Source organism: Grampus griseus (assembly GCF_964374135.1).
Source record: "Grampus griseus genome assembly, chromosome: 14".
Lineage (NCBI taxonomy): Eukaryota > Metazoa > Chordata > Mammalia > Artiodactyla > Delphinidae > Grampus > Grampus griseus.
In genome coordinates, this window is record NC_139008.1 from 83,968,135 (window position 1) to 83,993,846 (window position 25,712).

The 25,712-nt window shown below is 46.5% G+C and overlaps 2 protein-coding genes across 2 annotated transcripts in view; one reads left to right on the top strand and one right to left on the bottom strand.

The window, feature by feature from the left end:
* LOC309832788 (serine/threonine-protein phosphatase 4 regulatory subunit 1-like) overlaps positions 1 to 19,870 on the bottom strand; it is a gene marked incomplete at its 5' end in the record, with an annotated part of 65,186 nt that extends 45,316 nt beyond the window's left edge. Inside the window, 3 exon segments of the mRNA XM_082670754.1 lie at positions 1,253 to 1,409; positions 19,678 to 19,722; positions 19,864 to 19,870. Coding sequence (XP_082526880.1) covers positions 1,253 to 1,409; positions 19,678 to 19,722; positions 19,864 to 19,870 — 209 coding nt within the window.
* Positions 19,871 to 20,218: 348 nt separating this feature from the next.
* The window catches only part of RAB22A (RAB22A, member RAS oncogene family), a 52,467-nt gene continuing 46,973 nt past the window's right edge, over positions 20,219 to 25,712 (top strand). The window contains exons 1-2 of the mRNA XM_082670907.1: positions 20,219 to 20,352; positions 21,364 to 21,443. Coding sequence (XP_082527033.1) covers positions 20,317 to 20,352; positions 21,364 to 21,443 — 116 coding nt within the window. The 5' untranslated portion in view covers positions 20,219 to 20,316. The remainder of the gene's footprint in view (positions 20,353 to 21,363; positions 21,444 to 25,712) is intronic.

Sequence of the window (25,712 nt, forward strand, 5' to 3'; positions counted from 1 at the left end):
CAATGCAGCAGACTAGAGTGTCCAGAAACGGACACCTGACTGAAGACAAAGGTGGCAATGCAGAGCAGAGATCAAAGCGCTCTCAGTGAATGGCCCTGGGTTAACTGGAGACCACAGGAGGGAAATGAAACCTGACTTCTCCCTCACATCACACCAAACAAGAAAAGCAACGCCAGGTGGACTGTGGCTCCCTGTGTGAACGGGAAACAACAAAACTTCAGGAAGACAGTGTAAGAAAATACGCTAGTGGCCTGGGGGAGGCAGACCTCTCTTACACAGGACATGAAAAGCACAGACCCTAAAAGACAAAGTTGCTAAACCGGGGACTACATGCCTCAATGAAGAGCGGCTCATCAAAAGACGCCGCTCGCAGCACCCTCACCTCCCCAGCTGTAGATCTGGGATAATAATTGGGTTCGCTCAGTAGCACTTGCTGTGAGCTCACCTTCTATGATTTAACAGATGTAAAAGCAGAGACTATAATTTTTTAAAGGAGTAGTAAGAATAGACAGTGAGTAGGAACCAGTCTTAACAGAACCTGTCCTTCAGGGAAGGGATGCAGGGAGGGCCGGGGAGAGTCCACAGAACTGTCAGAGAGAGAGAGGGTGTGGAAGTGGAAGGAAAGGGCCCGTAGAAGGGGTGACAAGGAAGAGACAGAAGACGGAGGGAGACGGGAGACGAGAGAGCGTCTTCTCTGAGGGAGGAGGGAGGTGCCGGCAGATGCAGATTTGGGCGGATTGGGAACCGAAAGGGATGCCTTAGTCTCTGCTTTCCTCCTGAAGGAGGAGTCAAGGTCATCTGCTGAAGGGAAGAGACGTGGGCTGAGCCCAGAGGAGGGTCCTGCCAGCACCATGAGGAGTGACAGCAGAATGTGCAGGACAAGTGGCACAAAGGTCCCTGAAGCCCAGTGCCGTCAAGACACAAGACAGGCGAGCAACGCACCAACCGATGCTTCTCAATTGTGGGACACGTTTTACTTTTCTGAGCACCGTACATGTGAAGGAAAGCCAGTTAGCAATCCTAATTATTTAAATCCCATTAAATTTCACCACCATCTCCTTCCTGGCTTACCTGGTGGTCAGTAAAACAGCAACAAGAATAATGGGAAACCCTAATAAGGCAGTGCTGTTCAGGCAGACTCCCAGCACCCAGGGAACAGCCCGTATCCACCTCCACCACGCACCTGCAAGGCTGTCACAGACAGGTGGCCGCCGGTGGCCCCTTGACCGCACGCAGGCCAGGCACAGCTTACCAGTTGAAGATGTTGCCGCTGAAAGTGTACTTTTCCAGGCGAGCAAGTGCAGGCAGGTTGTCCTGGCCCAGAACATCCAAGAAGGCTGTCACCCTCATGCCGTCGCATGAGGGACCGTAGTCCTCAAATCCATCTAGAGGGGAAGAGGGGAACCACACTCGTAAGTGCGCACCAACTGGGACTGGCCACACCTGGGCAAGACGGGGCCGGTCGCACGCCTTCTACTTTCGCAGGCCTTCCCGGCTGAAGCCTCTGAGTACCGCAGACTTGACAATGCATGGAAAATGCAGGGGGCAGGTTAATAAACCAAGGGAAGGGTGATGAGACCAGAGCCTTCGAGAAGGGCCAAACGCCCTCCCTTCAGGGCTGCTGGTCTGATGCACTCTCACCACCGTGGACAGGACCCTCTCTGCCATCTGGGACACAGAAGCAGGTGAACAAAGCGCTCGCCCCTATGAAAACTGGCCCCGGAGCTCTACGCAAACACATTTAAAACGGTCGAAAGAAAAAGAGGTTTGACCCCTAAGCAAGAATCTGACGGCAAGTCCTCAGCGCCATATCTTGTCTTGGCCTAAACGTCCTCACTATGCAGCTTCACCCACTCCGTGACATCGAGTCCCACCAACCCTCAGCCCTGGCCTGGCAACACCCAACCAGACCCCTCCACATGGATGTCTAACAGGTGCCTCCAACTCACTCTGGCCAAAAATGAGCCAGCTGTCATACTGCCTCTTCCCCTCCAAGCCTGCTCTCCCCTGTACCCCCCCTGAGGGCAGGCATCCCCTCCCTCCAGTGTAACGCCAAACGGCCCTGGAACGGAATGAATGCCCCGACTTCTATGTGTTAGCTGTGCGACCAGAGTAAGTGACTTAACCTGTCTATGCTCCCATATTCTAACATGTAGGGTGCATACAAAACCCTACCCTTGCCCGGTCCAGATGCTGGAACAAGTAAGTTCGTGCATGGCAAGACCAACGGGATCTGGCCCCTCATGATCTGGCCTTGACCCTGGCCACCACCCTCTACGCACCCACGCGTCAGGGGTGGAAAGGCTTCCCTCCTATCCCCTGAGCTGAAATAGCTGGGCGAGAAGCACTACTGCAAAAAAGCAGAGGGTTCCTACGTGGCAGACAGAAAAACCACGGTTAATTTAGGCAGTAACTGATAACAGTTGAAAACAAGAGATGACAAGTTTGCGCCTAGGTGCTTACTCTTGTTTGAAACATTAACCACATTTCTTTTCTCAACTAATTCTTTTAGGCTAGTAATCAGAGCCTATTAAAAATGTACACTGTATAACAGTTACCCAGATAATTCTAACACAGAATTAGACGTCTGTAGAAACAAATGTGTGTGCCACGATCAACGACGTCATTTTCCTGCAGGGTCCCTCCTGGGAACACCAGGCCCCTAACCACAGTCACGTGGCATGGGCTATTCCCAGTACCTTTCGGGACCCAGGAAGAATATGCAACCTCCAACCCACAGACGGTCACGGAGCACTGCGGACCAGGCCTGGAGTGGGCTTTAAAACACCGAGTTCAAAACAGACAGCTTTGGGACCTGATGATGTCCACAGACACACATGCCCTTTTCACACATACAACTTTTCATAAGGATCAGGTTTCAAAACATCCTCTGAGGCCCAACCGTGTACTTCATGGGTTAAGAACTCCTGTTTTAAAGTAACAGAAAATATTTCTTCAAAAAACTCTGCTCATGGACTTCCCTGGTGGCGCAGTGGTTGGGAGTCCGCCTGCCGATGCAGGGGACACGGGTTCGTGCCCCAGTCCGGGAAGATCACACATGCCGCGGAGCGGCTGGGCCTGTGAGCCATGGCCGCTGACCCTGCGCGTCCAGAGCCTGTGCTCCGCAACGGGAGAGGCCACAGCAGTGAGAGGCCCGCGTACAGCAAAAAAAAAAAAAAAAAAAAACTCTGCTTATCAGAGACCTAAAGAACTTAGCAATTCATTCTACAAAAGAATAATTGTTATTAGAGAACATTAATGATTCTACTACACTAACTATATACATGGAAATAAAAGCCATAAGCCATAAAATATTGGATAACAACTAAACTTTATTGGTTACTTCCTATAGGCCAGGAACTGTGCTAAGAGCTTTCTGTATAGCAGCAGTTCACTAAACCCTGACAATAACCGTATTAGCCCATGTTTCCGTTAAGGGAATTGAAGCTCAGAGAGGTTAAGAAGTTGCCGAAGGTCACGCAGCTACAGGGCGGCAGAGTCAGAACCGGAACGCAAACAGTCGGACTCTGGATGTTGCACTATGCTGTCCTGCCAGAAAGGAAACCGAAATTTTAATATTAATTTTCAAAGAAATCCCTCCCTCCTCCCTGCCCGGGATTCAGCCACAGTGGCGTTCCCTTAGTTCTTCAAACACACCAAAAGCCTTCATCTCGATGATTTTGCACGTGCTGTTCCCACTGCCTGGGACACTATCACTCCTTAATCGCTACGCCCTAGCCCAGCCTGGGTGTCACTGTCCAAAAGAGCCTTTCCCTGACCTTTGCAGAAAGGCCAGTCCCTGGCTACAGCCTCTCCTGGAGCTGTGGCTCTCCCGTCCTGACGCCGCCACAGAGGTGCTGGCACCAGCTTTTGTGGCTGCTCGTGTCTGTCTCCCAGCAGCTCTGCCCGCTCCACGGAGGGGCTGTAACCCCAGCACCCAGTATAATACCTGACAAGTAACAGGTGCTCAATAAAAAGTAGTGCCGTGAAGGAACACCAAAAGAAACCTAAATGAATGAAAATACTGAATTTTTTTTTAAAAAAAGAATGTTGTAATATAAAATCATAAAGAAGCAAGAAGGAACCTTAGCACATTCCTTGATAAATTCCCTCACTTTATATTCAGAGCCCCCAAAGCCAGCAGCAAAAACTGCAATTCTTAGAACCTAAATGTTCTGCATTCCGGCCCAGCGCTCTTTCAAGAGATGTGCAGAAAGACCTACTGAGATGAAGGCTGAAAGCACAACAGAGCCAAAGGCAAGGGTTGTGGCCTCCGAGGCAACTGAAGGAAGGCGAGAGAGACTTCCGTTTCCAGCCGAGAAGGTAAAAGACCTGCAAGGTTTACACAACTAGAAAACCAGGAAAAATATCAATATGTACACTGTATGTGCACATCAATATGTACCCTGAGATAACGGCTAACAATTGTCCAGAATATAAAAGATGAATATTCAATGTGAAGAAGTACAAATCCTGAACTGTATGATTAATAACAAATCCATACTTAGAAGCACTGTAGAACACCAATGGCAAAGGAAAGCATCTAAAGAAAATGAAGAAAAATTAAAGATTAAATCCCAGACCTCGCACTTAAAAGACGTCAGAGGCATAATGTATGAGTTGAAATAGCTGGTTCTGAAATCCAGCTCTGCCTCTCAGAAGGTACACCCCAGGTAAATATCTCACCTCTCTGATTCTCAGTTTCCCACTCTAGTAAAATGGATGCCTACCTCAGGTGACTGTTGCAGGGTAGGTTACATGACAGTAGATGGACACACAGATGTAGTTATGCAGCATGCGACACACGTAAGCGCTTTAGAAATGTCAGCTGCTGCTGTTCTTATGGCTAAGCCACTGAGCGCATTACGTCACTCGTATTGTTTATGCTTCTACCCCCCAGAGTTCAGGGTAACCACAGCAACTAGAATGTGTGTTGCTGGGTGGGGGGGGGGGGGAATATGAGGGGAAGCCCTTGTATTAAACTCAGCCCAAACTCTGGCTTGACCCCTAAACCATGCCCCTGTGTGGTAAACTCCAGCATAGCTGAGGCTAGGAGAACTGAAATGAGATTTGGGGTGCTGTCCACTACAGGAGAGACAGTGGGAACAGCTGGACTTCAATTTAAATGCCTACTGAAATAAAACAAAACAGAACAAAGAAATCAACACTCTCTGGAGGCATATAGCAGAATTCAGAGATTTTTACAGCACATAATATTCACTATATCCAGGTTACACTCCAAAATTACTCAGTAAACATAGAAACAGAAAACTTGAACTAGCTAAAAGAGAAAACATCAAAGCATATAGGAAGGATCAAAATTTTAGAATCACAGACAAGGATTTTAAAACAACTATTATAAAATGCCTACGGATATAAAAGAAAATATGCCTATAATGAGTGAAAAGATAAGAAATCTCAGCAAAGAAATGTTAACTATAAAAAGACACGAAATAAAAATTCTAAAATTGAAATAATACCTGAAATTTAAAAATTCACTGAGCGGACTTAACAGAATGGAGATGACAAAACAATGGCCAAAAACTCCCCAAACTCGGTGAAAGAAACAAATATATAAAATCAAGGGTCTCAGCAAACCTCAAGGAGATAAATACAATTGGCCCTTGAACCACACCGGGGTTAATCCAAGTATAACTTATAGTCTGTCCCCCAAATGCGTGGTTCCTTTGCAGCCACAGATCCAACCAGCCACAGACCATGTGGCACGGAAGCATTTCTTACTGAAAAAACACCTGTATATAAGTGGGCCTGCACAGTTCAAGTCCAAGTTCTTCAAGTGTCAACGGTACACAGAAAACCACACTTAGACACATCACAGTCAAACCGCTGATAACCAAAGAGAATCTTGAAAGCAGCAAAGAAAAACAAAAATTACGTACAAGGAGTAATGATTTGAATGTCCCCTGACTCCTCACCAGAAATAGTGGAAGCAGAAGACGGTGGAAGCACACCTTTAAAGGACTGAAAGAAATAATGTCAATCCAGAACTTGACATCCAGTGAAATATCTTTCAGGAAGAAAGATGAATGAAAGACACTGTCAGACTAAAAAGGAACCAAAAAAGCACACACACTAAGAATTTATTTTTTAACACACCCTTTTAAACACTGCCAGCAAATGTGGACTGAAAGAAATGAAGTCCTACAGGCTGAAGAGGAGTGGTGCCACCTGGAAACTTTACCTTCGAAAGGAATCAAAAGCATTGGAAACAGTAAATATGTGGGTAAATGTTTTAAAAACTATTTTTCCTCCTGATTTCTTCAAAATACACACAATGGTTTAAAGCAATACAAATCAAAACTTATAACTTCGTATTGGAGAATTTATAACACGTAGATGTACTATGCAATAAAAACGGCAACATAAAGTAGGAGGGTAAGAAATGGAACTCTACAGTTGTCAGTTTTCAACATCTTACGTAAAGTGGTGCATTATTAACTCTAAGTAGACTGCTTCTGTCTCCACGGCTAGACTTGGAGGCCCTTACGCCCTGGGACCACGTCACATAATGCCTGGTACATAGCCTACACTTAATACATAGCAGTTTCTATAGAAGTCAGTCTCCCAAGACTTTGACTACCTGGATTCAATTCATGAGAGTCTAACAGCCCCTGAGAAGCTGAGAAAATCTAGCTTCCACCAAAAGAAACATGAGGTGCAGCAACTAGCCTAAAGCCACCTGGAGCCGCACGCACAGCGAGTTATCAAGAAACCAAGACATTAATTCATTCATCTCTGCTTGCAAAAATGAGAGGTCTTAGTTTCAGGACAGAACGCAGGTCAAAACTGTCACATAACTGCTACGATAAAATGAATACATTGCAACATCCAATACAAAGCGCATGAGTTCCTCAGAAGTATTCCACCATCCTAACGATGAATATAGTAGAATTAAATTGTGGTAATTCATATTAAGTAGGTAAAGAGGGACAGAGGGAAGAAAGACGTGTAAAATTCACTGGAAATAGTAAGAAATCTGAATTACAGGGATTTTTGTTTTAAGAAGTGGAATTACAGTTTTCGTCCTGTACAGAACAAAGAACCAGGTTATCACACGGCTACCTCCCTGGGAGAGTTCTGCATTAATAGACCGCTGGTGGCCAATCAGAGCCAAAGAGGACCGGCCTCCTTTACATCCCTGGTTGGTCACACACTCTCCAGCTGCAGCTCTGACCTCACCAGCGAGTCTGCAAATGCATAGCCGTCGCCTGGCCACACGATGGACGGCTCAGGACGGCACGTCCCCCAGCGTGGCACAGGGAAGGGACGTTAAATATCACTAAACCACACAGTGGGAAAGTTATTCTCTTCTCAATTCTCTGATTAATCAAAGAAAGTTTCATTTCGACTAGTGTGTCTTCCAACACTTCCCTAAAACTGGTTCATCTTCCTTCCGAACACAGAGCAGGGCTCACACTCAGAATCCTTAGCAGACAACCGTGTCTACCTAGAATTTTATCATGTGGTTTTACTTTTGTCTTATGATATTTTGGTTGAGTTTCACGTTGAGCAATTCATACAAGTTCCCCAAAATGTGTTTCAATAAAAGAAATTATTTGATACAAAGAAAAATACAGGTGGTATATAGATACAGCACAAATAGGAAAAGCAGTACACAAACGACAGACTTCTGAAAAATACTGGATTGGTAAAATCCAAGGATAATATTCCCCACTAAGAGCATCACATTCATATGTGAATAATAGTGTCTTTTACTCCAAGTTCCAAATACAGGTAAACGCTGTCCCTTGTGTGGATCAACATCCTGGCCCCTTTCAAAATCCTACTTGAATCCAAATTGATGAGATTATCAGTCAGACTATTACTATTTACTTGTAAATGACGTATTAAGTTTTTTGAACTACTCCATAAAAGCACCAGCGTTTACTAAAATGTACATGCAAGGCAGATTTGGAATCCCTTGCCACAAAGCGAATGAAGACAGCCAGCATCAACGTCAACTCTTCAACGTCAACTCTGACAGTATTCTAACTGGATACCGTGATTAATAACCTCTTCCCCTGACATTTTAACGTTGGTTTTTTTTTTTATTAAGTCTTCAAAGACAAACTAAATCAATCAGCAGCTGATGAACTATATAATAACAGAGCAGGGTTACTCAGCCTCAGCATGATTGGCCCTTGAACCACATTCTAACGGCCCGATGCAGGGCTTGTTCTGTGCATTACAGGACATTCCGCAGCCTTCCTGGCCTCAACTCACTAGATGCCAGGAGCATCCTCTCCCCACTTTGTGAAAATCAAAAACGTCTCCAGACACTGCCACAGGTCCCCAGTTGAGAACCACTGTGAAGATAAAAGCTAGGTGTTACCTGAGCAGCCCCTGGTGAGTGGATGGTCCCATAAGGGAAGGGGCTTCATGTCAGCAGGAATGACCTGGCCCCCTTTGGCCTCTCTGACCTCATCTCCCACCCCTGCCCTCTCCTCCATCCATGCAGCTCCTTGCTGTTTCCCCATGACCCCAGTCACTTCCCTGGCTGAGGGCTGTCACACAGCCCAGCACTTCCCTCTGCCGAGAACTCTGCTCCCCAAGATGTCCTCTTTGATAACTTCCTTCTTCTCAGTAAAAGCTTTGCTCACTCATCCTCTCAGTGAGGTCCACCCTGACCACCTGATTTTGAAATTGCATGCCTCCCATCTACACTCCACCGTACCCTGATCTACTTTTCTATTTTTCCGGAGAATGTATCAGCTTCTGACACACAGAACGTTTTCTTCCCACGTCTACTGTTTATCAGCTGGGTCCACCCCCCAATCCTCCACCATCGCACCCAGGGCAAAAATCTTTTACTGACTCCTTGATATGCCTGGTGCACAGCAGGCTATCAGTAAGAGCTGCTGAATGAATGAATGAATGAATGGTAAAGATCTGTCAGGCTAGGGGCTTCCCTGGTGGCGCAGTGGTTGAGAGTCCGCCTGCTGATGCAGGGGACACGAGTTCGTGCCCCGGTCTGGGAGGATCCCACATGCCGCGGAGCGGCTAGGCCCGTGAGCCATGGCCGCTGGGCCTGCGCGTCCGGAGCCTGTGCTCCGCAGCGGGAGAGGCCACAGCGGTGAGAGGCCCGCATACCACACACACACAAAAAAAGATCTGTCAGGCTAGCTTGCTGTGCCTCCTGGCAGTGGCAGCAACACATAAAATAACTCCTGCTCTCAGAAAGAATTATCTAGAATTTACATTTCTAGCCACTGCTAAGAGGGCGAACAGGCAACTGTTCACGGAATAAGGAACCACGGTCTGTGGACACGGTGATATCAGGAGCAGTCGATTATCCACAAGTCCAGGTCATCCACACACATCAGGAATCTTAAGCATTCAAGCTAGAAATGAAACATGAAGTAGGGTATGAATAATGCCTTGTTCAAATTTTTTCATTATATTTTCCTACATTTGAAAAAAAAAAGTTACCTACTCCACTCAAGAAGGCTTAATATAATACAGAAAAGCAAAGCCTTCTTAAGAAAATAATCTCTAATACCTTCAAGCCTTCTTGGCTCACTTAAAATACTTTAAAAACAACACTGATCCTGATCGGCTTCACTTGCTGCCTCCGCGATGACGGACTTTTGGCGGCAGCTGTTTTCTATGTTTCTGCCACGTGTGAGCTTCATTGGCAAGTTTGCACAGGACATCACTGACCCTTTACCAAAAATGACTAATAATTTAAACCTAACAAAGACCAGCAAGGGAAAGGCTGAGAAGTGCGATTTGACTTGCAGGGGTAGGGGCCCCTCCTGCCACACCTTCTGCTCAGCACCCTGTCCTCAGCTGCACACCCACATGTCCACGTGTTCCCTGAACCGTAGGGTGCACGTCCCCATGGCCCTGGTGCATCTCAGGCAGCAGCTATGGCTGCTGCCTACCCTCCAGGGGGATGGTCCAAGTTAAAAAAGCCAGCTAACCAGCTAAGAGATATAAAGCTCACCTCCATCCAACCCAAACCAGAGGGTCCTGAAGCAGGAGCCTTAAGCTCACCCAACCGAAGATGAGGCTGGCTCTACTTCAATGAGATACTGATCAGTTTACAAAGTACAACAGAATTATTATCCTTTGACTCTGATGCTAGGTGACTAAGTAAAAAACAGGCGAACAAACAAAAACCTCCTCCCTCATTAAATGTGTTTCTGGAAGCTACAACCGTGGGGGAATAAACGTTTTTCCCTTTCCCAGATCCTCCTCAACACTAACTGGTTACTCAGGGGTTATCTACCAAACATCATGTACACTGTCAGTAGAGTCATCATTTAAAACAGGCGTTGGGGGGGGGGGGCTTCCCTGGTGGCACAGTGGTTAAGAATCCACCTGCCAATGCAGGGGACATGGGTTCGAGCCCTGGTCCGGGAAGATCCCACATGCTGCGGAGCAACGAAGCCTGTGCACCACAACTACTGAGCCTGCGCTCTAGAGCCCTCGAGCCACAACTACTGAGCCTGCAAGCCACAACTACTGAAGCCCGCGCGCCTAGAACCTGTGCTCTGCAACAAGAGAAGCCACCACAATGAGAAGCCCACTCACCGCAACTAGAGAAAGCCCGCGCACAGAAACAAAGGCACAACACAGCCAAAAAATACATAAAAAAATAAAAAATAAATAAAACAGGCTGGGGCGCAAAACAAGTTGGGTGAGGTTGCTCTGGCAGAAACACACAGGAGACCCTGAGCACGCGCCTGTGTGTCAGTGCTCTTCACAAGACACCAATCTGTCTTAAACCAGCCTAAGTAGGAATTAACGCTTTAAGTATAATGTTAGGTGAATGTGCTTTACAGGTTCAAAGTACAATAGATACGATCTAATAAAAAGAGAGAAAGAAAAGAAATTTTCCAGGTCATTTTGCATCACAAAAAAGATCAGAAGATCTAGTACAAAAAACAGAAGGCGTGTTAACAGCAAGCGCATCTCAAACGTCCTCTCCCCACCCACCAGGGTTAATTTCAGGTGACAACAGTAAACCATAACTCAACATTCGACAGTGTTGGCGGTTCAGAGATGACAAAGGCATGGTCACCAGACTCCAAAAGCTCCCAAGGGAACAAAGATTTTCCCACACATAACAACCCACAATACCCCGGTGGCAAGAGCCATAGGGTACAGGTATAAACAAGACAGGGAGGAGACCAGCTCTGCTTGGAGGAGAAAGGAGGGGGTGGGAGATGCTTCCCTACAACAGCAGTGATATTTGAGCTGGGCCTTGAAGATCGAGTAGGAGTTTACCACACAGGAAGAGAGAGAGGATCTGGGAAAGGGAAAAAGAACATTCCAGAGGAAGGGAAGAACGCAGCAAAGGAAAGTGCACTGGCTGTCTGCTGCCTTTGGGGGGTTCGGGAAGCCAGAGATTTCTCACGAAGGCACCAAGCCCTAGCTGAGCAGCCACCCCAGAACTGGTCTGAAGTGGAAAGATGAGAAAAAATAAACACAATAAAACATGTCCAGTGAGATAACTTTATTGGCCCAGACATGAACAGAGGTAGAGACGGAGGCAGACTGTTAGAGCACGTCTATCCCGGCAAGCATTTTCATTAAGAATCCGTTCTCCAGGCATTCCCAGTATTTACGATTCTCCATTCAACATGTCATCCTGTCACTATAACTCTGTGTGAGATACGCCACCCTGGGCCAGCCCAATTATCCATACGATCCAATATTCTGTCTCTAACACAGCACTGGGGGACGATGGTTGGGAGAAAACATGACAGATGTGACCCACTGTCTGTGTCCACTTCAATATGTTAGAAGATTGGTTGATGGTGGCTGAGAAGGAGTCCAGCCTTATTTGCAAAATGCGTACTTAAAAAAAAAGAGAGAGAGAGAAAACTGTATTAATGGAGAACTTATGTAATTGATAATTCTTAGCGCTTCTCATTAGCCACTCTTCGATGAACAATAACTAAGTCTCTGCAAGGCCTTATATGATTTGGGGGGAAACTAGAGTAAACCATCCATTAATGTATTATTTAAAGCGGCTTCATCCTTCTTGTTAACAGGCTTATAAATACTAATGCAGATTCTTAAACTGGGACTATTTCTAAAAGCTACACCAGACAAACCCAACCCATGAGAAAGATAAAGAACGTTCTTGCTTCTTCACTGACTTGGGGTGGGGGGGGGCGCGGAAGGTGGAACTGACCCCTGCACACGGCAGGTCTTTGTTGACTTAACTAAATTTCAGTGGCAAGCTGCGCAGGCAAACTTTCTCTGTATAAATGCCATTCTCTAACAAGACCCACACTGATTTATTAGCTCCCGTATGAGCGGAGCCGTCCAGTGCATAACGTTTTGTATCACAAACCTTTGACGGCTACTGATGGTTATTACTAGCACTACGCAGTGGGCTGGCTAAAAAGACCGGCCCAGCTCACGAGCAGCCGTCCTTTCTATACCATGCATACATGGAAATTCCTCTTTGATTTGTGGCTTTAATCACGGCTTCCAAAACCCGTCATTATTTATGACTCTGACTTTTACACTGACGGTCAACGGGAAACACTGACTCGGGTCACCTGACAGGCGAGCACTCTGCAGCTCCAAGCCGCTCGTGGGCTCCACTGTGATATTATACATCTCAATTTTCCTGCCAACCCACCCAGCTGGGGACAGAGCTGGAGGAGCTGTGGGTGAGGGGGCCAGACTATACACAGTCTGATGGATGGAAGAGCGCTACTGAAAAATGCAGCAACTTCTCCACTCAGACTTGAGGCAGATTCGAAAAGGAAAAAAAGGTTGCAAAACAAAACCCACAGCCCCTGGGGTGAGTGTACGCGCATGGGAGGCTCTACTTTCCTACTGTTCAAAATATTTGAGACAATCAAGCAATACTGGCCAACATTATACCACTTTTCTAATGATCGCCTTGGCCAAACTGCCAGGAAGGTCGCCTTCCTCCTTCTGGAAAGAAGCAAACTCCTCCGCGGATGCACCGAGTTCCATGCCTGTCTTACACGGTCCAACCCCGCCATCACCCTCCCCTCCCGCTCTCTGCCATCTTCCCCTTTGCACAGACTCCTTCCCCCCATCCACGGTTATGCTCTCCCCTGTGCCTTGATCTTAAAAAGCAATTCTTATTTTTTTAACTGAAGTATGCCATTCACACAGAAAAGTACACAATAAGTAAGTGTTCCACTTGACTAATTTTTTAACTGAACATGCCTGTGAAACCAGTCCTCAGCTCAAGAAAGACAATTTAACTGGCATCTCCAAAAGCCCCCCATGCTCCCTCCCACTTACTGCCTTACCCAAAGGGGACCACTCTCCTGCCTTCTACATCAGATCAGCTAGATGGCTGTGCTTGTTTCCATACTCGGTGCAAACAGAATCATCCAATCTCTACCCTTTTGTGTCTGGCTTCTTTCACCAACCACTATGTTTGTGAAGTTCATCCATATGTGTGTGACGCTGTAGATAATTCAGTCTTATAACTGCATAGTTTTCCATCGTGTGAACATAACCACCATTTATAATCCATTTTACTCACGATGGACATTTGGGTGGGTTCCAGTTTTCGACTGTTAAGAATAGTGCAACTATGACCCTGTCTTTGTGAAAATATGTGTTCACGTTTTGTGGGCAAGTAACCAAGAGTGGAACGGTTGGGCCATCCAAATCCTTTTTCTTTTTTTTTTAAGGTTGTCAGAGTAGATACAAATAATGCAAAGATGTTCTGGGCTCTCTTATCCAGGAAGGAAAGCAACCCCTCCAGCTGCTTCTTCTCAAAAGGGTCTGTTTTCCTGGCTACACTGGGAGCTCCCAAGAACAGTGACCATTCCCCAAAATGCCCAATGGCCAGCCAGTGTCTGGAATACAGTGGGCGCTCAATGCATGGACTACAGACAACATATCCTCAACTTCCCGATGCCACTCATTCTGGCCCGGCTTCTGGCCCCTGGCTGCACTGGAAAAGTTCTCACTGAGGTCACTCACCCATTGCCCTCCTTGGCCTGACCCAACTCAACCGGCACCTCCCATCTGTGCCATCTCTACGCACACCTTCCCTCTAGGTGGGAGCAGCTCTGGGATGGAGCCCAGGGTTCTTCATCCCTCTATCCCCAGTGCCTCCCACAGGCTGGTGCCTGGGAGGAGCTGGAGAAACATCTGTTACATGGATGAATGACTTTCCAAACAGGGAAAGCAAGCACTTGCCCTCATCTCTTATTTTTTTCCTCATTAGGCTAAGTGATGTTTTGAAGCTCAAAACCACTTTCTCCTTCATTAGCTAGGTTTTGTTGCAAAATTTCTGCTTAAAAAAAAATCTTCATTTGTGAGGTAGAAAGCCATATAAAACTCTCTTTTTAAACAGAGACAATTTCAGGGAATCTCTAATGTTCATCTGTTTGTCTCATAGGAAATGGAAAATACAGAACAACAAAAGTAAAATGCATTAACAGTTATCAGCCGGGAAGCACAGTTGACTCGGCCCACACCATGCTGACTCTTTTGTTCCTTGCTCACCCTCATCCTGTTGGGAGGAGACAGGTACATGCTTTTAATCCCCAACACACGAACAGGAAAAAGGAGACGTGAAGGCTGAACAACTTGTCAAGGGCTCCTCAACAAAGCAGGGTCTGTGCCGGCAAAAGTCAGCTCTTCAAACTGAGCCCAGTGGGAAAGGCAGCCTTTCAGGTTGGCTCGGCTAATCAACAAGACTTCTGGGTGTGAACAGAATGAAATCAAGTTTCAGAGAAAGACAAATATATGATACCACTTATCTGTGGAATCTAAAAAAATGATACAAATGAACTTATTTACGTAACAGACTCACAGACTCACAGGCATAAAAAACAAACGTATGGTTACACCAAAGTGGAAAGTGGGGAGAGAGAAATTAAGAGCTTGGGATTAACATATATACACTACTAAATATAAAAGAGATAACCAACCAACAATGACCTACTGTAGAGCACAGGGAACTATACTCGATATCTTGTAATAACCTATAATGGAAAAAGAATCTGAAAAAAGAATATATATATAATAAATATATAATAAAAAGAATATAAATATATGTATATACAACTGAATCAGTTTGCTGTACACCTGAGCCTAACACGACATTGTAAATCAACTACAATTCAATTAAAAAAAAAAAATCCCCCCCCCAAAAAAGGAAAAAAAATGAAATCAAGTTTGATTTAGAACCGAGGGCCAAATCCAGCCCTGTGTTTATAAATAAAGTTTTATTAGCAAACAGCCATGTTCATTCATTTATGTGTATCTGTGAGTGCTACCAGGCTATAGTGGCAGACTTGAGTGGTTATAGCAGGGCTTCTGCCCAACAAAGTCTAAAACGTTTACTATCTGATCCTTTACAGAAAAAAAAAATTTGCCCATCTCTGACTCGGAGAATAGTCTGATGTCTGGATTTTGTTCTATTTCCCAACTATTAGCACATTCAAGTTCCTGTTCAAACTATTTCACTCAACAGGGAGGTCTTTACTTTAAAAAAAAAAATTGACAATCTTTGATTTGAGTTTCTATAATAGTTCAGAGAGAAGGTTCAATGGTTTGGTTTGGGGCTAAAATTAATCTATTTTCTCTGCTTGGCTGTGGTCCTCAAGCAGAACAGTTTTACAAACCTGGACTAAAGTGGGCAGGTGAAATGGAATGCATTCTGCTCTGGAGGATGTCTTTTATTCAAGCTTGAACATACACCACTCCTTCTAGCATTAAGATTCAAAGAGTCTATCTGTATCCCTCTGATTTAGCTAATCCCATTTTCAACAAAGGTCCAGATATTAGTTGTTGGCACCTAGCTTTTCTCATCAACAGAAGTACACCTTCTTCCAACTTCTTTCATAGATACCTCAAAAACTAAACATTTGAAAAGAAATACACAGTCCCTCAAATACAAATAGATTCTCCAAGTCTGTCTTTTGAAGCTAAACGCATCTTACAATAACATGGCAGCTGACTTCAGAATTGAAATCCAGCTTTAAACTCTTCATGTAGATGTTTGATCATATATAAAACTTTCATCTCATTTTTTAAAACTTTCTATTAAGGAAATTTTCAAACACACGCAAAAATAGAATAGTATCATAAACCCCACACCCCTAGCAACCAGTTTCAACAAGTATAAACATTCTGCCAATTTTTCCCACTCATCCTTCTTCCCAACTTTTTGATGATTTATTGTTTGTTGCAGCATTTTCAAAGCAGACCTCGCACATTAAATCATTTCACCCATAAATGCTTATTTGTTTCTGTTAGATAAGGTCCTTCTCCTTTGAATAAAACTGTGACACCACTATCGCATCTGACAAAATTAATAATGATTCTTAATATAACCTAATACCCAGTCCAAGTTTAATTTCCCCCAACTGTCTCATTAATGTCTTTTTACAGCTGATTTGTTCAACTAAGGATCCAAATATGACCACATATTGTATTTTGTTGATAGGTCTCTTAGGTCTCTTTATATCTGCAACAGATTCCCCTCACTTTTTTTCCACCCACCACTGGCACACACTTAAATTCCAATTGGCCAAGCCAACCTTACCAGGAGTAATACCTCTTCAGCCTCCACCTGCTTTAAGCAACCCAGACGGTCACAGGACTTTAAGCCCCTGAGGCACAGACGCATCCAGCTCCACCTTCTATGTGCCATCCACCAGGACCACCGTGCCAGACCGTCCCACGTACTTTCTGCTCTCAAGAGAAGGAATTTAGATTGCTTCAGCAAGCTAATTCACTAAAATTAAATCTTTTCTGTGCTGCAATGACCCGAAGACTCTGAATGATTTTAAGACAAGGCAGCCTTTCATTACGGCTTCGTTTTGAAGTTAGCCAATTTAATCAAGAGATCACAAAGTAAATCGGACAAGACTCGTCATCCACTATCACTACCAGTAATGACATTCATTGAACACCTAGATTATGGAGGACACTGGGTGATAAAAAAAGGACGACCTATGTTCCTGCCCAAAGTGACTTAGAGCCTAAATGGAGCGGTTATCCCATCGTTTAGACAAAAAATGCCCAAAAAGGACGACAGATGGAGAACCACCACAACCAACATCCATGCTCTTGCCATTAGCTTAAGAATATTTGTGAGGTCAATCTGTGTGATGGAATAAAAAAAGCAAGACTCAGAGGAACAGAGTTGGTTGCTAGTTCTATCACTTATGACCTGTGCCACACTGGATAAGTTAGTTAACCTCTCTGATTCTCAGTTTCATCATTTGTAAAACAGGAATAATCCCACCTACTTCACAGAGTAGCAGCCCTTAACACAGAATCAGAAAATCGTATACGAGTGCCTAGCAATAATGATGACGGTTAAAATAATAACAGTAATAAAATCATTGAATATAATACTCTATGCCAGGCACCGGGCTGAAATGTTTTATGTGTATTGTTTCATCTAATCCTCATATCAGTCCTATGAAGCATCTCCAATTCTTATGTCATTTTCCAGATGAAGAATGTGAACAGAGTGAGTGATCTACTCACACTGACTCAGCTAAAGGCTGGAAGTGGGCTACAGGACCTCAGGGTTCTTGCTATCAATCACAGCATAATGCCTCCCAAATACCACCCCAGTAAAGTGCAAAGGTGGGACCCAGGGCTGCATAAATTACTGGGGGGACAGGCCCTCCTATTACGGCTATTAATCTAACCAATTATATTGTAATTTCATAGGAACAGCACCCTGAAGCCCCCACCACTGCTCAAAAAAAGAAGCCCCAGGAGGCTCCCAGAGTTGCCCTGCCCATGGCATGGGTGTGTTCAGAGCCACGATGCTGGTTTTCTTCTTTGCTGGGACGAGCCTTCAGCCGTCTGCTGAAGAGTGTTTATGGCATTCTTGATCACAAGTCTCAGACACCCAATATCTGCACAAACAGGGCCAAAGGAAAATCAGAACTATTTTTTCCTATGTAATCTCTTCCTTTTTGAACACATATACAAAAAAGACAAAAGGAAGCTAGCTGCCAGAAAAGAGGTCCAAATGCCTGCCGTCTCCACGCTGTGAGAAGCCCAAGCTAGCCAAGTGGAAGAAGCTCCTGGAAGAGAACTGAGGCCCTGACCTGCAGTCCCAGAAGACTTCCTGGCCAAGAGCCACGTGAGGAAAGCCATTTTGGACCTTCTTATCTTCCCAGAGTTCACAGAGAACACACGAAGCTTCTGTATCACCCAGTCAAGGCACAGAATTGTTAGGAATAACAAAATGCTGTTGATTTAAGCCACTGAGTTTCGGGGTGGTTTGTTAGATAACTGATATAGCCAGAAATCAGCTTTTCCAGCCGGGCCAAATATCGAATCCGCGAATGAGAGGTGCCTTAACAGCAGCTACATTCCTTCCATTCGAAGATGCCCGCTGGCCGAAACATTCAGCTCTGTAAACCTGGGGCCAACACTGTACTTTGCCCCACAGTGTGACATAATTATGAATAGTGATCACAACAATAATAACGGCAGATAATATTTACCCAGCGTGTCCTATGTACAAGGCTTCACGCTAAACCTTTTATTATTTAACCTGCGCGGAAGCCTTTTGAGGTGGACTTCTATTATGCCCATTCTACAGATGAGGCAATGAGGCTCCAAGTGGTACAGTGACTTGGCCAGGATCACACAGCCAGTAAACAGTGGCTCAGGACTTCACCCTCTGGCCATCTGGCTTCAGGACCCAAAAGCTCCTAAACACTGGCCCCTTCGAGTGTCATTCTACTCTAATGAAGTTGCCTCCTTCTAAAAGAAATAATGTGTATAAAGGGTTTAAACTGCGCCTGACCTATGGTGTTTTCTGTAAACACCAGTTCTTGTTAGTAGGAAACTTGTAGATGGGGAAGGGAAGCGCACAGTAAGCCCCCATTAATGTTGGCTATTGTGATGGTTTGTACAGGCCTCCTTCATGAGCAGGCAACCCGGCGTTTGGTAATTATCTGTTTACAAGTCGGCTCTCTCCCTGGACTGTGAGCTCCCTGAGGGTCGTCACCGTTTCAGGTTCGAGTGTGTAGGTCCCGGGCTCCGCGCATGGCTGGCCCAGAACCAGCAGGTGCTCAAGAAATGTTTGTTGAACGGAAAGGAAATGCTTCAGTCACCACAAATGCGAACTTGCATTTCCAGGAACACCTTCCCCAGCCATCAGTCCTTAACGTGATTCTAAAGGAAAGAGCAGGAAGGGACAGGTGAAGGATACCCACCCAAGGGGCTCCCAGGGATGCGAACGGAGCTGGGCTTGTGGCCAGGACACTGAAGAAATCTGTGCGAGTCTGTGGCCAGCCACACGGGGAGCCGGACCTCCCAAACTCCCCAGCACTCTGTAAAGTCCCAGGGAAAAAAGTGGAGACCCTGGGTGGAAGCCCCCGACCCCCAAGGTGGCCACGCCTCCTCCCTCCCGGAATCACTAGGAGGAGGGCTTAGCCCTCCCGCCCCTCCCGGGCCGCCGCAGGAGAAGGAGGACGAGGAAGAGAAAGAAAGTGACAGGAAGTCAGAAGTTTCCCAGCAACAAAAATCCTCCCCATCCTCGGCCGCCCCGCCCAGTGAGGAGGGACCGCCGCAAGTAATTAAGGCAGTTGGGGGTCCCGCTATTCTTGGCCCAACACGGAGAGCCCAGCCCGTAGGTCCCACCCCGCCTTTCGTGCACCCCGAACTCTATGAGAGGTTCCCAGGGAGGGACGGCACGCCCGAACTGTTACTTACAATCGTCTAAGTCATCCTGCAAGTCCACAAAGTACAGGGGGATCCCTGAAAACCAAGAGACACATAAGGAGTTACAAGGGGGCTGCGGCAGGCGGCCTCAGGGGCGGGCGGGGGTGGTCCCCGGGCCTCGAGGGGTGGTCCCGGCTTGGGGGAGGGGGGGCGCCCCGGGAGTCCGGCCCCACTCACCCGCCATCTTGGAATGGGCCTGGAGGCGGGGCCGGCGCGCGAGGGGCGGGGCCAGAGGGAGAGAGGCGGGGGTATCTGGCTTCGGATCCCGCCCCTCGTCTGCGGCCCCGCCCCCCGCCTCGAGCCTCGCGGCGCTAGCCGGCCCCGCCCTCGCGGCGAAGGTGGCTGCCGAGGTGGGCGGGGAGGTCAGGTGACCCGGCTGGCGTCCCAAGATGGCGGCAGCGGTGGCGCTCGGGAACCCGCGGCACCGTCCCGGCTGCTGAGGCGGGTCCCGCACGGCTGGTGACGGACGGGCCAGGCCGAGGACCGGCGAACGGGCGGCCGCCGCCTATACGCGCCCCGCGGCCGGGGCTAGGCCGTGCCGCGGCGGCGCTGGGGGATGCTCGTGCTGGGCCGGGCCTCTCCCTTCTCAACTTAGGGCGGCGGCGGGCCCGCTCCCCTGGCTCCCAGGCCATGGCGCTGAGGGAGCTCAAAGTGTGTCTGCTGGGGGTGAGTGGCGGCGGGCCGGCTGGGAGGGCCGCGGGAGGCCGGGCGGGCCGGGGACCCGGGCGTGCCCACGTCCCGTTTGCCCCTTCTCTCAGTCTCAGTGCGGGACGTCGCCTACCTGCCCCGGGACCCTCCTTCCAGCCCCCCTCCCCCCCCAGGCTGTCCCGCCCACCTGGCCGCACAGTCCTGAAGGTTTTGCTGGCGGGAGGGACCTTTCCCCTCGTCCCTCCCTGGAGCCCAGGGTCTCTTCCCGCCCCTCAAAGGGTGAAGAGCCTTCCCTGCCTCTCCGTTGCATCTGGGTTAAGAGCAGCTCTTAAATAGCTTCTCCAGGTACTAGTTAGGAGTTGGCCAAGTCTTGCGAAGTACAGCCAGTAACAGGTCTTTAGGTTTTACGAGCAGCAGTAGTCTCCTTTGCCATCTGCTTGGTGTTTTTGAACTTGTGGGATACCTCTGACACTTCTCACAGAGTTACTTTCCTTGGGGCGGGCGGGGGACATTCAAATCAGGAAGCCCCAAAGACTAGTTTGAAGCTTCAGCTTCCTGACTTGTCGAGGCAACCTTGCTATTTCAGAGCATACTTTCTGAAATTGATGCTCTCTTGCCTGAGTTGCTGCCTTAAAGACTGAAAAAGGTTTCAATAACTAGTCTTCGCCCTTCCTAGATAGAGTGGGGCTAGGATTTATCAGGGATTACTCAGAAGTAGTTCAAGAGTTCATAGTTCACGTAGACTTATTATAAAGCAAGTGAGTTTGTCACTTTGCACAGTAAGCAGAAACTTTGGATCTTTCAGAAGATCCTGTCTCTTAAAAACTTGGAACCCCTCTCCTACAATACATTTTGAAATCTCCTAGTTACTCCACTGAATTTTTATGCAAACCTTTTTGTGTTTCTTAACTTGTAAAATTTACCTATCTGGAATGATTTTCCCAAAATCCTGAACGTAGGGCACAAGGTAGTTTTTGGTGTATGCAAGCAGGTAAAACTTTTTCTTCTTCACCTCTCATTCTCTTTCAGGATACAGGTGTAGGTAAATCAAGTATTGTGTGGCGGTTCGTGGAGGACAGTTTTGATCCGAATATCAACCCAACAATAGGGTAAGAGATCAAGTTTATTGAATGTGCATCTAAAGGTGTATTGGAAAGTCCGTTCAAATAAAGGCTGTGTTACAGGGGTTAGGCATCCCCATTTTAAACTCTAGTGAATTTGGAGACAGTGGTTCCCATCATCTCTAGAAGAACTTGAAATGGTGGAGTGAGGATTGATGTGTTTTAGGAAAATTGTCTTTTGATTTGTGAGGAATGAAAACCTCCAAATGGAAGTATGAATTAAAGTTTTACTTGTTAGAATATACAAAGAGCCTTCAATCTATGAATAGTAACAGCAATTACACCTTGAAATAAGGCAGAAGAAAACAGGCCCTAATACTTTTATTTCCCCCGGCATGTCACCTAAAAGATATTTTAGGTGGCTTTAGTTCTTCGTAAAAAATAGTTTGGGGTCCAAACCCTTCTCACACGTTCCAGCACTGCTACCTACACGTTCCAGTAGCAGTAAAGAATTAACAAATTAATGTCAAAATGGAAGCTTTTTTCCGGGTATCTGGGTCTTAGAATAAGTGAAATTGACTGGCTGTCGGTTTTCGACTCTGTGAGAAAACTTTTCAGGCTGTTTAAATATCATAATATTAATACTTTCTCTGTGAGAAGTTGTGTTTCGTGGGTGTTAATACTTTGTCGGGCTTGTAAGACTAGATAGCGACTATGCGAAGCCCCAGTCGAGGGGTTTCTTCCATTAAAGAAAAATTCCGTTCTGCCTAATCGGGAGATACCTTACGGCACACACAGACACACTTGAACGCACCAAGATGAAACAGCCACTAATCCTCTGGCATGAAAATGCCTTTCAATACCCTTCAAGAAAGAACTGGGTACGTCTACATGTTTGAAGTGTGAACTCATCCTCCTCTGGGCCTGCCTGTCACTGCCCGCATGGGAAAGTGAAGGGACAGGAAGTGATAGCAGGTCGTGCTGGTGACTCAGTGAGTGACACACCTCACACTAGGCAGCACTAAAAACCCAAACGCCAGCCTGGTTAGCAGTGCTGTCTCACCAGAGGAGAGGGACGGTGGAGGCCTGTGGCCCTGTCCTGGGTGGCCAGCCCTCGCAGCCCCACAGGCGCTGGGGTTCTTCACCTCCCCGAGCCCCACTCTCTTCACCAGGTGGTCCAGGCGCACGTCTCGCGGGGAAGATGATCCGAGGCTTCCCCCTCGTCCCTTCCACCGTCCTTGTTCCTCTGTCCTCAGCAGGTGTCCTCCTCCTTCAGGACCAACCCCACACACACCTGAGCTCTGGAGCCCTGCCTTCTCCCCTTCCTTCCCCAGCCCTGCCTTCCCCTCGGAGCCTGCAGACACGCTCCCCGAAGACAGGGCCGTCCCCCAAACCTGCCGGGCAAACTGGGGGCTCCGGAAAGAGGACTTCCTGCTTCCTCAGCTGCTGCTTCTCCTCAGCCCCCTGCTGTCTCCATCCCACCCCACCGTCCCACTGAAACCACCTCCCCCAGTACCTGTCTCCATCTCATTGCCAAAGCAACGGCTTTTTTCTTTCTTTCTTCATTCACTGAGTGCCTGCTGTGTGCCGGATGCTAGGCTGGGGGCTGGCGATTTAGACCAGGGCTCCGCAAACCGTGGCCATGTGGCCACCTCTTGACTTTATAGATCAAATGATGCCGTGACACGTCACACCCGTTCATTCATATGTTGTCTGCACCGCTTTCGGGCTACAATGGCAGAGTTGAATAGTTGTGACTAAGACCCTGTGGCCTGCAAAGCTGAAAGTATTTACTATTTGGACCTTTTCAGAAAAAGTCTGCCAGCCCCTCCTGCCCTCATGAACCTCTCCTAGAAGGACAGAAACATATTCTGTAACTAAAGTACAGGAAGTGATTTCTTTGACCATTTTCTGTGCTCCAAAGGAGGAATGTGGAGCACCTGTGAGAGCCTGTAGCAGGAGCCTCACCCAGGCCCAAGGGCGTAACTGGTTCCTGAGGGGAACGGTGAGGGCGTGAGGCGCTTGGAAGCCCTGACATTTCAATATTGAAAGATGAGTGGACTGTATTTCGAAAAACAGTTTTTGAAGAGTGGAAGGTAATGATCGGTGGTGTTGAGGGCAGTGAGTAGCAGGGGGGACAGCAGGAGCTGTGAGGGTGGGGGACAGGGCACATTGGATGGGTGGCCCGGAGGCTGGGCAGGCAGCAGGGCCACGCCCCAGACGTTCTTTCTCTCCCTGGGTCCGTGACCATCCCCCTCAGTCTTCTCCCCACCCCCACGCTGAGTTCATACATGTTTGGTCTTCCCCACACTGCGTCCTCCTCTGAGCAGTGCCTTTCCCAAACAGTGAGGGGCTCTACGTATTTGTGACTGAGCTCATAAACTCCCCATCAGAGGCTTGGCCCTCTGCTCCTCTTTCCGTGGACCTTGCGGAAGAGAAAAGGACCAACATGTCCTCAGGTACCCAAGCCAGCAACCTGGGCATCCTTCTCAGATCCCCCTCCTAATGTCCCCTCCCATCCCTGGAGCCAGCATGAGTCACCAGCTCCTCCTGAATATCCTTCCATACCTGTTCTTTGTTGACTTCTAGACCTTCATCTTCCCTCGTGGTGGTTCCAGCATGGACTCTGCCGCCTGCCAGCTAGTTAACCCTGAATCCGTTTCCCCATCAGCAAAATAATAGTAATACTGGCACCAATTCCGTATTGTTAGGGGAATTCCGTGAAATACTGTATATAAAATGTTTAGCTAAATGCCAGGGACACTGGGGCTCAATACATGATAGCATTATTGTTTTTAAAAATATTTACATCTTTTTAAAGCTTTAAAAATTATTTTTATCAAAGTAATGTGCATGTGTTTTTTTTCTGTAACAGTAAGGCTTATAGGTTAAGTATAACAGTCCCCTGGTCCACTCTGACTCACTCCCTAGAGGCAACTACTGTTGTGATGTTGTTTAGCTGGTTTTTTCTGATCTTTCCTCCAGATTTTTTCATAACATGCATATACTGCTAATTCTTGATCCCTTCTCTCTTCTCCCCCACCCCATCACCCAACTTTAGGCATTATCTACTCTTGTTTTCTTGAGAGATGGGAATTAGTCATCCTACTTCTCCCACCTCCCTCTGCTCATTTGCCCTCCCTCCATCTTTCCAGTAAAGCACTACCACTGAGCGTCAATGTAGCGTTTAGCCGGGCTCTCAAGCCAGGCTAGCTGCCTTCACATTCCAGGTCTAACACGTAGTCGCTGTGTGTCCTTGAGCAAATTATTTAACCTCTTTGTGACTAAATTTGCACATTTGGGAGAATAAGTTGCATCTCATTATAGAGTTGTGAAAATTGAGTTAAACACATAAAAATTAGTTAGAATGGTACTTGGCATATGGTAAGCATTTGTTATTTCTTAGCAACTGTTATTTTTTAATAAGCCTCTAACACTATAGTGTTTTTTTAGACTTTATTTAAATGGAACTAGACCAGTAGGTATTGTTTTGTATCTGCTTATTTTATTCAAACCTTGTGAGATTCATCTATGTCATTTCATGTAATAATAGTTTTTTCTTTTTCATCTCTGTATAGTAAGTAACTCATTGGATAAATATACCACAGTTTATTCTGCTGTTGGAGATTGTGGTTGTTTCTAGTCTGAGGCTATTACAAATAATTTTGCTATGAACGTTTTCGTACGTGTCTTTTGTGCCCATATGTATGGAATTTCTTTGGCAATTGGCAGTGGAATTCCTGAGTCAGAAGAAATATGTATCTTAACTCTAATAGCTACCTTGTAAAGTATTGCGCCAATTTACATTCCTACCAGCAGTGTTTGGGAGTTCCGGTTGCTCCATATCAGCTACAACATTTGGTATTATCAGTCTCAAATTTTAGCTGTGTTGGAGGGTGGGCGGTAGTACCTCATTCTGGTTTTAATTTCTGTTTCCCATATGACTAAAGCTATTGAACACATTTTCATATGTTTATTGGTCATTTGGATATGTTGCCTGTTTGAGAATCTTGTTCATTTTTCTATTGGGTCGTCAGTCATATCCTTATTGATTTGTAGGTGTTGCGTACGTATTCCGGATACTAGTCATTCATTGGTTCTGAGCATTGCAGATATTTTCTCGCACTCTGTGACTAAGGTTTTCACTCTCTGAAAGGATCTTTTAATGAAGAGTTGTTACTTTTAATATATCCATTTGATCGATCTTTCTCTTTATGGTTAGTGCTTTTTATGTCCTTTTAATAAACTTCGATTTACCAAGGTCATGAAAATACTCTCCTGTTATCCTATAGAAATTTTGTTTCACTTTTCAGATTT